The sequence below is a fragment of the Rattus norvegicus genome, chromosome 17 (genome assembly GCF_036323735.1).
Source record: "Rattus norvegicus strain BN/NHsdMcwi chromosome 17, GRCr8, whole genome shotgun sequence".
NCBI lineage: Eukaryota > Metazoa > Chordata > Mammalia > Rodentia > Muridae > Rattus > Rattus norvegicus.
In genome coordinates, this window is record NC_086035.1 from 62,581,879 (window position 1) to 62,595,238 (window position 13,360).

Here is a 13,360-nt window from a genome sequence, read left to right on the forward strand (position 1 = left end):
GAGATTTTGATGATTCTACACACACTTCTCTCAAACTATGAAATAGTTATCAAAGCCTCATTCATAGTTCTAGTTCAGAGAAGGACGGTACTGACCTACTTTAAGAATAAAACATCTCTTTTTTTTTTTTTTTTTTTTTTTTTTTTTTGCTGGGAAGGGAAAGGCAAAGATTAAAACAGAGACTGAAGGAACACCCATTCAGAGCCTGCCCCACAGGTGGCCCATACATATACAGCCACCCAATTGGACAAGATGGATGAAGCAAAGAAGTGCAGACCGACAGGAGCCGGATGTAGATCGCTCCTGAGAGACACAGCCAGAATACAGCAAATACAGAGGCGAATGCCAGCAGCAAACCACTGAGCTGAGAATAGGTCCCCCGTTGAAGGAATCAGAGAAAGAACTGGAAGAGCTTGAAGGGGCTCGAGACCCCAAAAGTACAACAATGTCAAGCAACCAGAGCTTCCAGGGACTAAGCCACTACCTAAAGACTATATATGGACTGACCCTGGACTCTGACCCCATAGGTAGCAATGAATATCCTAGTAAGAGCACCAGTGGAAGGGGAAGCCCTGGGTCCTGCTAAGACTGAACCCCCAGTGAACTAGACTATGGGGGGAGGGCGGCAATGGGGGGAGGGTTGGGAGGGGAACACCCATAAGGAAGGGGAGGGGGGAGGGGGATTTTGCCCGGAAACCGGGAAAGGGAATAACACTTGAAATGTATATAAGAAATACTCAAGTTAATAAAAAAAAAAAAAGAATAAAACATCTCGTCTTCTCCTCTGCTCCCTTACCCGCTTCCCTCTCTCTCCCCCTTTCTTCACTCTTCTCTCTCTCCACATGCTCATGGTTGTCCTCTGCTCCTCTGTCCTCTCTGTCTCTCTCTCTCTCATCCCTCAATTCTCCTCTCCATTGCCTTAAATATACTCTATTCTATACTATACCCCCACAAAAAAGAGTAAAACATTTCCAAACCACTATCACATAGGCTGTACTGATGCCCCATTAATTTTAACCAACCAAAGCATGATACACTCATTTTCTTGACAATATGTCCAAATAAAATACTGACAGGGAAGCCATCGAAACATTGAAAAGGAAACACCACAAAAATCCAATTCTGCATGGGAAAATGAATTCATGAACAAGCACTTTACTGTGTCTTCATCCTTTGATGAGTGACTGGAACTACAGGAGTTGGATAATTTTCTACTTGAACTGAAACAGGACTGGGAGTGAGACACAAAGCAGAGAGAGTTGCACTACTCCTATTCCTGGTACAAGACAAAGCCCTGTAACTCAGAAGTAGCCATCTTCATTTTCAGTTCAGACATGCATATAAAAAGAACACATGGGTTCACTTTGTCCAACATGGTACAGGGAGTCGAAACAGTTGAAATTTTTGCCAAGATAAAATGTACAAAATATAAAGAATAATTGACTATGTCAAGTTCTGGGAGGAGTCCCAAAGGCTATAAAAACAGGAAATTTATAATTTGCATTTAGCTTTTTTGTATAGGTCCTATTTTTTAAGGTTCATTTGGATTAACAAACTCTAGAAACTTTCTGTGTGTGCAATGCAGCGGAAAGTGTGACAGAGAAGCATAGTTCTGCTGATTTTTACCTATGTTTATCTAAAGGTTTTCACATTTAAATTTTCAATCTATACAACCTATAAAGACACAGATGCTTGGAATGAAAATGGGCTCAATTATAGGATCTCTCCCCCTCTCTCCTCACTCTCTATTTCTTTGTGTGTGTGTGTGTGTGTGTGTGTGTGTGTGTGTGTGTGTGTGTGTTTGTAGATAGACTTGGGTTTTCTATGTATCCCTGCCTTAATCTGATCTAGTACTAATTCAGGCTGACCTAAATCTTATGTCAAACCTCACTTCCCAAGTTTATGAGTTTTGAGGATGTTAGGGTTTCACCATCAAAGGAAGAAAAGAAAGAAACTTTGAGGAAAACAGTCACTGAAGAGAAAACATTGTTTTCAAAATGTACTTTCGTTTACTATGACATTTTAAAATGAAACAAATGTAACAAGTGGAGAAAAAAGTATGTTTATTTGTTCTTCATATAAATTTAATGGATCAGGCTTGAGTGATTGTATCCTTTATAGAACACCACAAAGACAGAAAAGGAACAGAATTAGCAGCTTTACCTGCCCAGTTCATCAGCTTCTGGTGGTACTTGGGCTTTCTTGTCTAAAAACTGTGACACACATTCGTTGTTTTTTAATAGAGCCACAATGACAGGTGTAAAGTTATCCTGCAGAAAAATAATAGTTTATAACTCTGAGAATTAGATATCTCTCAAAATAATGGGAAATCACATGAAAGACTTGATGGGGCTCACTTCTTCTCAGGATCAGTGAGCTACAGCCTTGCCCTTCTCACCCTACAGTGCCTCATACTTACTGATCTTCCCTTTGTACAGCCCCTGCCTGCTTCCTGAGAGCTGCCCACAAACCCTGTCTTCCTGACACCCAAAAGGTCATGTGATCTTGGCTTCTACCCTGGCATTAACATGGTATTTTAGTAATGTGATTGCTCCTTAGTAAACTAAAACTTCTTGAGGATGGAGCCCTGTCTTTTGCCTCTATTACCCCAAACATTAAACCAGAGTAGAAAAGTTTTCAGTATTTCCCTTGAGTGATGAATTATATTGCATCTCTGGGAGAGGGTTTAATCCTTCATATTATAAACAATATTTACTCTACCAGAATACCATGCCTTACATGAACATGTTTAGGCCTCACATGTTTATCTGTTAGAGACATATTATAACCTGAAACATATTAAGTCCAATATGGAAGAAATATCAGGACATGTATAATCCTTCCTACATGGTGCTTTTGTGGCAAATATACACAATTTCAATGATAACTTTACAGAAACATCTGCATTCACACCAGGCTATGGAAGAAACTGTTTAGCCTCTACTTATGGTATTAGGAACACATGACAGACTCTCAAATGGTTCACTGAGACATAGGTTGTGAACTAAATGACACAGGTATCGGGTGTACTATGATGGATTATGAACAATGTACTCTAATAACTTATGAACAATGGACCTGTGCAACTTTCTCACCTACAAGAAGATGAGTCTCTTATCTTTAAGAATTCTCGATGTCTCTAATTCACATTTATTTAAAATTTCTGTTTAGGCCAATTCCTTTTAGTTACTGCTTAAGGTTACTTTTTAGGCAAAATGTAAATCAGATATTAAAATGTAACTGTTTATGAATACGGAGTCTGATCATCATCCACATGAGTCATTTTAGAACAATTTTTTTTCCGGAGCTGGGGACCAAGCGCTCTTCCGCTGAGCTAAATCCCCAACCCCCATTTTAGAACAATTTAAAACCATTGCCAGACTGCATGTGAAAGGCATAACTTTAGACCCAGCATTTGGGAGGCAGAGATACAGTACCACAAAAGCCAGAGCTACAGAGAGAGACAAGCAGACAGGTAGGCAAGCAGACAGACAGACAGACAAGGACATAGAGACAAACAGAAACTGAGTTGCTTGCCCGTCTAATGAACAATGCTGAGCAAAAGGATACTTTTCTTTGTAGTAAGCATAAGCTTTCCACCCACTCCCACAAGTAACTCCATCAGGCTCACAGATATGCAAAGGGGATCTGATTACTTAAGAGATGAGAGTTGTTAAAATACCAGCCTCCAACTAATAAAATGAAATACCATTTGTAAGATCATTATAAATTAAACATAGTTTTATCAAGTAACACACTTTTAAACCTCCTGTCACTGCTTTCACAGTTCAAATAAGTCATTGTGAATCAAACCCAGTGCAAATGATCTGTAAATCAAAGCTGTGCGGTCTTTACCTCATTCCTTATAGTGATATCAGCATTGTGTACCAGCAGATTGGCTGTCATTGAGGTGTTGTTAAACCAAACAGCATAGTGCAATGCTGTGTTCCTATTCTTGTCCGTAGCATTTACATCAGCACCATGTTTTAGTAAAATGGTCGCACATTCTTCTTGCTTATACTGTGAAGCCTATGGGTGTTACATCAAGAAACAGATTGGAATGGTGAGAAATGCAAAAATTCTACTAATTAATAAATTTCACTAATTATTTGCATTTAGCTGAGATCATGTTTATTCCCAGAATTCTCATCAAATATGTGTCACACCGAAAGAGTTCAGTGCTATCTACCTTAATTAGTGCCGTGCTGTTGTCACTGTCACGGAGATTAAGGTCACAATTCCACGATATTAGGAGGGTCACTATATCAGGATGACCGTATGCACAAGCATAGTGCAAAAGAGTTCTGTGAAAATGAAGACTTTTTAAGAACTTTTATAAAACTAAGTCAAAACCACACAATTATTCGTGTAATTGTAAGCATTATTAGCATGTAACTAATTTTCTTCTGATAGAGAGACAACATTTATCAGCTCTTAGCACACAAATTAAGTTAGGGCAACCAATTCAGAGATTGTTTTTGTTTGTTTCTTTTCATCATTAAAACCATGGCACATATATTCCTGCATGGGAGACACAGAAGCCACCACTAAACTGAATGCCTGATGTGTTGGTTAGGTTTCCACTGCTGCAATGAAACGACATAACCAAAGACACCTGGGGAGGAAAATAGAAATGGCCCTGATAGAGTCTTTAAATGTCCCTCTGAAGCTTCCCAAGCCAGGCCTCCATCCACTGCATTATCCTCAGCATTCTTATCTACCAAGCTCTCACACAACTCACCAAGCATTGAACATTCAATTGCTTTTGTTCAATAATATTCCAAAATCCTTCCATGATCCTCCCCCTAAAATGGACAGCTCTGTCATGACAATGCCCCACTAAGCTGGTATCAAGCAGTCTTAGTTAGGATTTCCATTGCTCTAATGAAATAACCATGACCAAAGCAACTTGAGGATGAATGGGTTTATTTCACTCACTGTGGGATGATGTCACAGGTGAGGGAGGTACAAGATAGAAGGAGGCCTGTCATTGGATGAGAAGGAAAGATGGACGGGAGAAAAGTTTGAAGGAAGAGGAGGAGATTGGAACAGAAAGGAAGAGACAGGACAGAGGAGAGGGTGAGAAGCCATGGCAGGTGATGTTAAGATTCTGCTCTGTGTATTTACAGGTTGTTATTAATGTTCCTAAGGGATGGATGGTACCAGGCTTTGTATGTTTAGGTGGGCAATTATATCTTATCAATTGGATCTAAGATTATTGTGTTATGTGTTCTTTTATGTGACGGTTTGCGTGTAGGAAAGTGTGTGGCGGCAATAGACACTGGGCCGCCACGAAGTTGGGATGTGTTTCCGCCAAGATATCTAGCAGATATCTGGGGCACCGCAGCGTGGACCTAGCGGGATAAAAGACAAACTCTACCTTTTTTATTTTTATATTTTTACAACAACAACTCACATTTCCAGATAACAGTCCATCTCTAAAAGCAGCGAGGACAGGAAGTCAAATAGGGCAGGAGCCTGGAGCAAGAACTGATCACGGAAAAACAGGGCCAAGATGAGTTTCAGGATTTGCACAAGGCTTACTGGAATGTCCTAGACTTGTCTCTACCAACACTTGTCATGCTGTATTAGAGGTTTAGGGCCCCTGATTTAGTACCTCTGGAGATAGACTTATACCACATTAATCTGTTTTGAGGTTCCCATTAGATTTAAGACTGAACATGTATTGCTTTCACATTACGCTCTTGTTAAATAGTATATTTTAAACTTTGCACAAACATGGTTTTAAAAAATGATTGAAAAATGTATTAAGTGTCTGCTCCACTGCTTAAAAATGGATTGCTTTTATTTTCTTTCCTTCAAAAGTAAATATATTCCTAATTTTAGGGTTGCAAATTCTCTCATGCTTTCTAAATCCATGCTTCAGATAGACTGTGTACACATCCCGTCAGTCCTCCATGGTAACATGCGGCAGGCATCCCTAGGGTGCCCGTGATAGAAAATATCTCGTGGATAGCATTCCACCCAGGTTCCCATCTGGAACCTGGCCAGACCTTACTGGTCCTGTGATATTGTGTTTTCTGCTTCAAGTTGAGCTCTTGAGCCCCTTAGAGCTCACTCTTGGAGTGGGAAAAAGGTAAAGTGTTTTTCATATATAATGTGTTAGTTTACAGACTGCGCTTTGAAACTATAATTGTATTTTCCTGTGATTCCATTAAATGAGATATATAGAAAAGAAAGACATTTAAAACAGCTACCTGTTCACCTGTGCAGTCTATACATTTCAGTTTCTTAATGAATTAATTTATATTTTATATTGACGTTTTAAGTCTTCATTGTACAAAAATTCTCCCAGTGAATCTTTTAATTTGCAAGAGTTGAACCAAAACTTATATACATCTCTATGAAGATTAGTTATATACTTCAAAATAGTCTGTGTGTTCTTGCTACATTGTGTGAGTGTAAGCTGCCTGTCACTTGTGAGACTTGTAAGGCAGTATGTACTGTACATGCTAGGGACACCACCACATGCTAAACAGAAGAATTCTGCAGTTAGAAAATTCTCCTAGCACAGTTTTGTGGAATCACTTTGTATAACTCTACCTTTTCAAATTCAGTTTCTTTTTACATAAAACAGTATTCCTGTCAAAAGTATAGATCAAAAATAATTCAGTTTTAGTTTTGTTTTTGTTTGAAGAAACGAGATAAAATATAGGGTGTTTTATCAGTGTGTTTTTTTGGTTATTTGGGCATCATTAGTACAAAAAGAAAAAAAAGAAGAAAGAAAGAAAGAAAGAGACCGGGCATGCCCAAAGCTCTGAATATTTACAGCCAAGTAGACCATCTTGAAGAGGGGTCCATTTGCTATCACCTCTGACAGGACAGCCCAGGCTGCTGACTAAGTGCAGATCCACCAGACCTTGTTCTCAAAAGGGACACCGCAGCTGCCACTGGAAGGCCAGTGCTCTGCTCCAGCTCTCACTGTACTTCCCTCACAACGGGAATATGTCGCCAGTTAAAACCTCATGCACTTTTGTTTCCCTTTTTTCTTCTTCATTTTAAAAGAAGGATATTATTTTTTATTGCATTTAAAATCTAGACAGGGGGACATGCAAAAACAATCATCATCCACTTGGATGTCATTTTATAAATTAACACTGTGTGCTTTTGTATGGAAAAATATATAATTTAATAGTATAAGAAAAGATATATATTCACTGGCATTCATGCAGAACACAAACTTTGCTGTACACATTTTGTGTTTCTTAGTGATTTAAAACGGCATGTTTTGCATGCAAAGGAAAACCATTGCAATCAGTCTTTTATTATACCTGTATCTTGGGTTTTATAAACTGCTGGCTTGAGTTTTGTTGCTCTATAACCACAGTACATGTCTGGTCCAACAGATTGAACTAGTTTTGTTGACAAGGGTTCCCAAGCAATGGATGTTTGTCTGTCTGATTCTTCCACGTTTATAGGAATCACATTTGGGTGTGTGTGCAAGCTATGCTGTAGCTAGTTCAGGTACTGAATCTTTAGGACTTGCAGGAGTTCGTTGCATTGGTCCATTTTGGCAGGTATGTGATACTCAAATCATTTATCATTCTCCTTGCTGTATACTGTTGATTATATTCTTTTGTGTGACACCAAGCTGTTAATTTAAACATTCCTCCTACACTAGTGTCTAGGAACTTTACCTGAACTCTCATACTCATTCTCTCTCATTTCCTTTTTCTTCCCCCTGGTCCTCTCACTTCCCACTTCCCTCCAACCTCCTGTAGAACTCATTATCCTTTAGAGTAATACCACCCTTAACCAGCAGTTTAACTCCCCACTCCCTCAAAGGGGATTCATTTGTCTCACTAATGCTTATATGCATACACTTATAACATTACTGTATTACTGTAAGAAAGTATGGTTTTTAAGTGTAAATTTTCATTGTGCAATCATGTGTAAGCAATAAAACAAATAGAAAAATAGCAAAAAAAACTAATCATGGCAGGTCATACAGGCATATTGATTATTAGCTTGCTCCTTATCTTTCTTATGGAAACCAGAACCACAAGGCCAGGGAAGTCACCACCCACAATCACTAATTAAGAAAATGCCCGAGAGAGGCAGACATGCCTGGGAAGCCAGAAGAGACTACACTCTGCCCACATTTCTGACTCCAGAGGAAAACACCAAATACCATCTGGGACCCTGTTGCCTGGGGACTCCCGGGAAAGGTGATGTAGGTCCTCCTGGTTCCTGCCCTCGAGGAGAGCTCATAAGCAATACCCCACGAGCAAACTTTAGCCTGAGGACCACAGGTAAGACCAACTTTTCTGCTCCAAGTGACCTGCATGGTGAACTCAGGACACAGGCCCACAGGAACAGCTGAAGACCTGTAGACAGGAAAAACTACACGCCCAAAAGCAGAACACTCTGTTCCCATAACTGGCTGAAAAAAACACGAAAACAGGTCTACAGCACTCCTGACACACAGGCTGATAGGACAGTCTACCCACTGTCAGAAATAGCAGAACAAAGTAACACCAGAGATAATCTGATGGTGAGAGGCAAGTGCAGGAACCCAAGCAACAGACACCAAGACTACATGGCATCATCGGAGCCCAATTCTCCCACCAAAGCAAACACTGAATATCCAAACACACCAGAAAAGCAAGATCTAGATTGAAAATCATATTTGATCATGATGCCAGAGGACTTCAAGAAAGACATGAAGAACTCCCTTAGAGAAACGCAGGAAAACATAATTAAACAAGTAGAAGCCTATAGAGGAATCACAAAAATCCCTGAAAGAATTCCAGGAAAACACAATCAAACAGTTGAAGGAATTAAAAATGGAAATAGAAGCAATGAAGAAAGAACACAGGGAAACAACCCTGGATATAGAAAACTAAAGGAAGAGACAAGGAGCCGTAGATACAAGCATCACCAACAGAATACAAGAGATAGAAGAGAGAATCTCAGGAGCAGAAGATTCCATAGAAATCATTGACTCAACTGTCAAAGATAATGTAAAATGGAAAAAGCTACTGGCCCAGAACATACAGGAAATCCAGGACTCAATGAGAAGATCAAACCTAAGGATAATAGGTATAGAAGAGAGTGAAGACTCCCAGCTCAAAGGACCAGTAAATATCTTCAACCAAATCATAGAAGAAAACTTCCCTAACCTAAAAAAAGAGATACCCATAGGCATACAAGAAGCCTACAGAACTCCAAATAGATTGGACCAGAAAAGAAACTCCTCCTGTCACATAATAGTCAAAACACCAAACGCACAAAATAAAGAAAGAATATTAAAAGCAGTAAGGGAAAAAGGTCAAGTAACATATAAAGGCAGACCTATCAGAATCACACCAGACTTCTCGCCAGAGACTATGAAAACCAGAAGATCCTGGACAGATGTCATACAGACCCTAAGAGAACACAAATGCCAACCCAGGTTACTGTATCCTGCAAAACTCTCAATTAACATGGATGGAGAAACCAAGATATTTCATGACAAAAACAAATTTACACAATATCTTTCCACAAATCCAGCGCTACAAAGGATAATAAACGGTAAAGCCCAACATAAGGAGGCAAGCTACACCCTAGAAAAAGCAAGAAACTAATCGTCTGGGCAACAAAACAGAGAGAAGAAAAACACACAAACATGACCTCACATCCAAATATGAATATAACAGGAAGCAATAATCACTATTCCTTAATATCTCTCAACATGAATGGTCTCAATTCTCCAATAAAAAGACATAGATTAACAAACTGGATACGCAATACACTAGCTAATATGAGGCCCCCAGCTCATATACGGCAGTGGACTTCTGGTTCTGGACTCAGTCATGGAAGATGCACCTAACCCTCAAGAGACTGGTGGCTGCAGCAAGTGGGGAGATCTGGTGGGGTATGGGTGGGGGACATCCTTGTGGAGATGAGAGGGAGGAGGTATGGGATGTGGAACAGTCAGAGGGTGGACAAGGAGGGGGATAAATTCTAGACTGTAAAAAGGATTAAATAAAATTTAAAAATAAAATAAATAAATAAAAAAGAAAGAAAATGACTCCAAAGAGTAAAGTTAGCATTTCAGGAGTCCATGTTGGTTCTCTGTATACTTCCCATAGGTATACTCAGACTCCAAGTTGAAAGGGTGCCTACTACTCTAATGTGAGTTACTTTGGGGGTTTGAAGGAATAAAATTAAATGACATGTGAATGAAAATGTGGTCAACCTACTAAACAGTTCCTGGGAGAGAAACAGGTACATCAAACAGTCACAGGAAAGAGGGCTGGATATCAAAACATTCAGAAATTCAAGAACCAGGGGAGTTGGGTGGGGAACAGCTCTAGGTCAGCAGCACCCCCCACACCCGCCTTCGTGGACCAGTAGAATAACTGCCAAGTACAGAGATTACCACCTTTGATTTCCAAGACATCTGATTGATAAAGGTCAGCATACTGGTCATCAGCACTGAAGGTATGGCAGTTCCCTCCTCGCACTACTTTTTAGGGTTACTTAGAAAAGCTGACACATCTTTCACCACATGACTCCCAATCTGCCCCTTGGCGCTGACTCCCAGCCCCAGTCACCTGTCATTTCTGTCTCGGTCATTGACGCCTTTTTTTCCACGTTCGAGACAGAGCTGAACCGCGGTAACATCACCCTGGCATGCAGCCTTGTAGATCTTTCCAAAGGCTTTGTAGTTTTTGAGCTGTCTGGGAGAAGCGAGGCTAGAAGTTCTCCAACACTGCTGCTCCGGGCTCTGTGAGGACTGCCTCTGGCTGGTGGAGGAGCCAGAGGAAGAAGACCTCCGACTGCACTTATCCAAGAACTTCTTCATGGTCTGGCTCCCCACCCACCTACCCACCCCAACTCCCCCTCCCCCGTCCTCCCCCTTTGTTGTCAGCCACCCTCAGAACCAACACAGTGTTGGCAAGTGAGACAAGTAAGCCAAGTGAGTTTTGTCACCACCACCACCAAGACCAATCACCCACAGGCAAACTCAGTAGGATAGAGGCCAAGCAGCACAGGTACTCCTAGCAACTGAAGGCCGTCCCACTGTTGCCAAGCAACGCATCAAAACACAGGCATGCGCACTCCGACCAATAGAAACGCCTAGATCAAACTATGCTAGATAGTCTCAGTATGACTGCTGTTCATGCGCGTGACCTGATCTAGGAAATTGGATTACCAACTCAATCTAGCCTTGGATCTGAGAGATCACACATTTGCTGGGGACTGCTGGGACTTGCTGGAGCCTACACTGGTTTAGTCTCCAAGAGCAATTTCCTAAAACCCTCTCAGAAAGGCTGTCCTTTCTTTGACTTCCTTCCCAAGGCAAAAAAGCAACTGTGCCCCCACTGTTGCCTATCGGGATTTAGCAGGAGCCACTAGGCAAAGGAAAATAACGTTGGTGACTCCAAAAGCAGTGACATTGTTCTGGATTTTTTGTTTGTTTTTGTTTTGTTTTGTTTTTGTTTTTTGGGGGGGGGGGGTTGGTTGGTTTGTTTGGTTTGGATTGGTTTGGATTGGTGTAGGGGGTTGTTTTTGTTTTTGTCTGTTGTTGTCTGTGGTTGTTGGGGACTGTTGACTGCAAGACAGGCTTTCTCTATCTGACCTAGAGCTAGCTGGATTTACATCCTAGACCAGGCTGGCCCAGAACTCACAGAAATCTGCCTGCCCCTGCCTCTGCTTCCCATGTGGCAGGATTAAAAATGTGCATCACCACACCCAGCCATCTTTGCAATTTTTCTCAGCAGATACCTGTACCACTTAGCCTGATGAATGAGAAGCCATTTTGTCCTATAATGTCCTACCCTTTGGAGCAGTCTTACCTTCATTGTATCTATGCTACTACATGAGTCTCCTTGAGTCAGGAACATTTTCAACATTTTAATTTTTTTACTCCTTTACTTCTCCTGAGCCCTATAATCTCTTTTTGCTCTAAGTAATTATGTCAGTATGAAACGAGACTGAACAAGAGCCTGGAAAGAAGACAAGAAAGAGTGTTAGTCTTCCATGGTCTCTGCTGAGTTTCTGCGACCACTTCCTTACCTCTAGCTCAAGCTTTGGCTTCCATTAGGAAGAGAAATGAACACCTTCCTCCTCTGACCTGATTGTTTCCAATGTTTTATTACACCATATGTACAGACAACTTTCCTGAGCTAGGTGCAAAGTGGAGGACTTCCTTGTCTTAATAGGACTTCCTTTTCTCTGCCTGAATTGGGGAACCTGACCCTAACATTGTTTTCTTAAAGAATGTCACATAGCCTTCTTGAGATTACATGATCAACTTCCTTTCTCTTAATAAAAACCTGTACAGAAAACACTAGGGATTCCCGCAATGCCTCTCCATACAAATGAAGCATTCCTAGTACCTTTAGCTCCTGCCTATAATACATACTCAACCTGTAAACACCCACCATCTTCCCAACAACTAGATGGCCCTTGGTCGCCCCCAAGAAAGCAGAGCTGCCTCACTGAAGCTGATTCTGGAAGTCAATCACGTTGTCACAGTCATACTATCTGGCTATCCAAACCTGTAAATATCTGCAAATTGGAAGATCATCACCAACCTGTGGGTCAAAGAAACATCTCACCAGTATCTCACTGGAAAACTGCCTTCTTATTTTCTCCCCACTTGTTTTTCTCACAGTCTTCCGTCTTCACTCCTAATGGGTGCCATTATCATTCACCCAGTTATTAATAGTCAATAAATAGTTTGAATCAAAGGAAAGCCTTAATTAGTACTACTGCTTAAGATAAATCTGCATTGCTCACAGTTCAGAGTGAGTTTGTGCTGCGCCTGTCGTTGTAGTCTCTTTCATTGTTACAGCATGTGCCCTGCTTGTAAAATGAAAGTATTAATGACATGATAAAGGTCCTATAAGTAGTGTTGATTCCATTTTGTTATTAGCTGATGTTATATTAATATCTTGTGGTTATTGTCCTCCACTGCCTTTATTTTAAATTCTGTCAAATTACCCAGGCATTAAGAATACCAGCCTACTAGGAATATTGCCCCAACATCCTTCCTGCTGCATGTATGAGTGTTCTTTGTTGCTATTTTATGTCTTCAGGTTAGCAAAGTATGAAATTCTTTGAAGAAAAAAGAACCCTTTTCTCTTAAGAAACAAAAGAACTCCCTCTTTGCATAGCAGGAAACAAATTGCTTATGCTTGAGAACTTTTCCATCAGGAAAGTAGAAATTGGTCTCCTCTGTCACAAGTGACTTTTTTAGCACACTGAACTCAGAAGCACTACTTGTGTTTCTAGCACTTCTGTCCTTTTTTTAAATTTTTTATTAGATATATTTCTTTACATACATTTCAAAGGTTATTCCCCTTCCCGGTTTCCTGTCCATAAGCCCCCATTCCTACCCCTCCCCCAA

At 40.6% G+C, this 13,360-nt stretch overlaps 1 protein-coding gene across 15 annotated transcripts in view; it reads right to left on the minus strand.

The window, feature by feature from the left end:
• Nucleotides 1-10,823, minus strand: part of LOC103690071 (interaptin-like) — a 280,846-nt gene extending 270,023 nt beyond the window's left edge. For all 15 annotated transcript variants that reach the window (XM_063277012.1, XM_063277026.1, XM_063277025.1 and 12 more), the window contains exons 1-4: nucleotides 10,560-10,823; nucleotides 4,190-4,304; nucleotides 3,856-4,029; nucleotides 2,164-2,270 (exon numbers count right to left, since the gene is read on the minus strand). In XM_063277012.1, coding sequence (XP_063133082.1) covers nucleotides 2,164-2,270; nucleotides 3,856-4,029; nucleotides 4,190-4,304; nucleotides 10,560-10,810 — 647 coding nt within the window. In that variant the 5' untranslated portion in view covers nucleotides 10,811-10,823. The remainder of the gene's footprint in view (nucleotides 1-2,163; nucleotides 2,271-3,855; nucleotides 4,030-4,189; nucleotides 4,305-10,559) is intronic.
• Nucleotides 10,824-13,360: the final 2,537 nt, after the last annotated feature.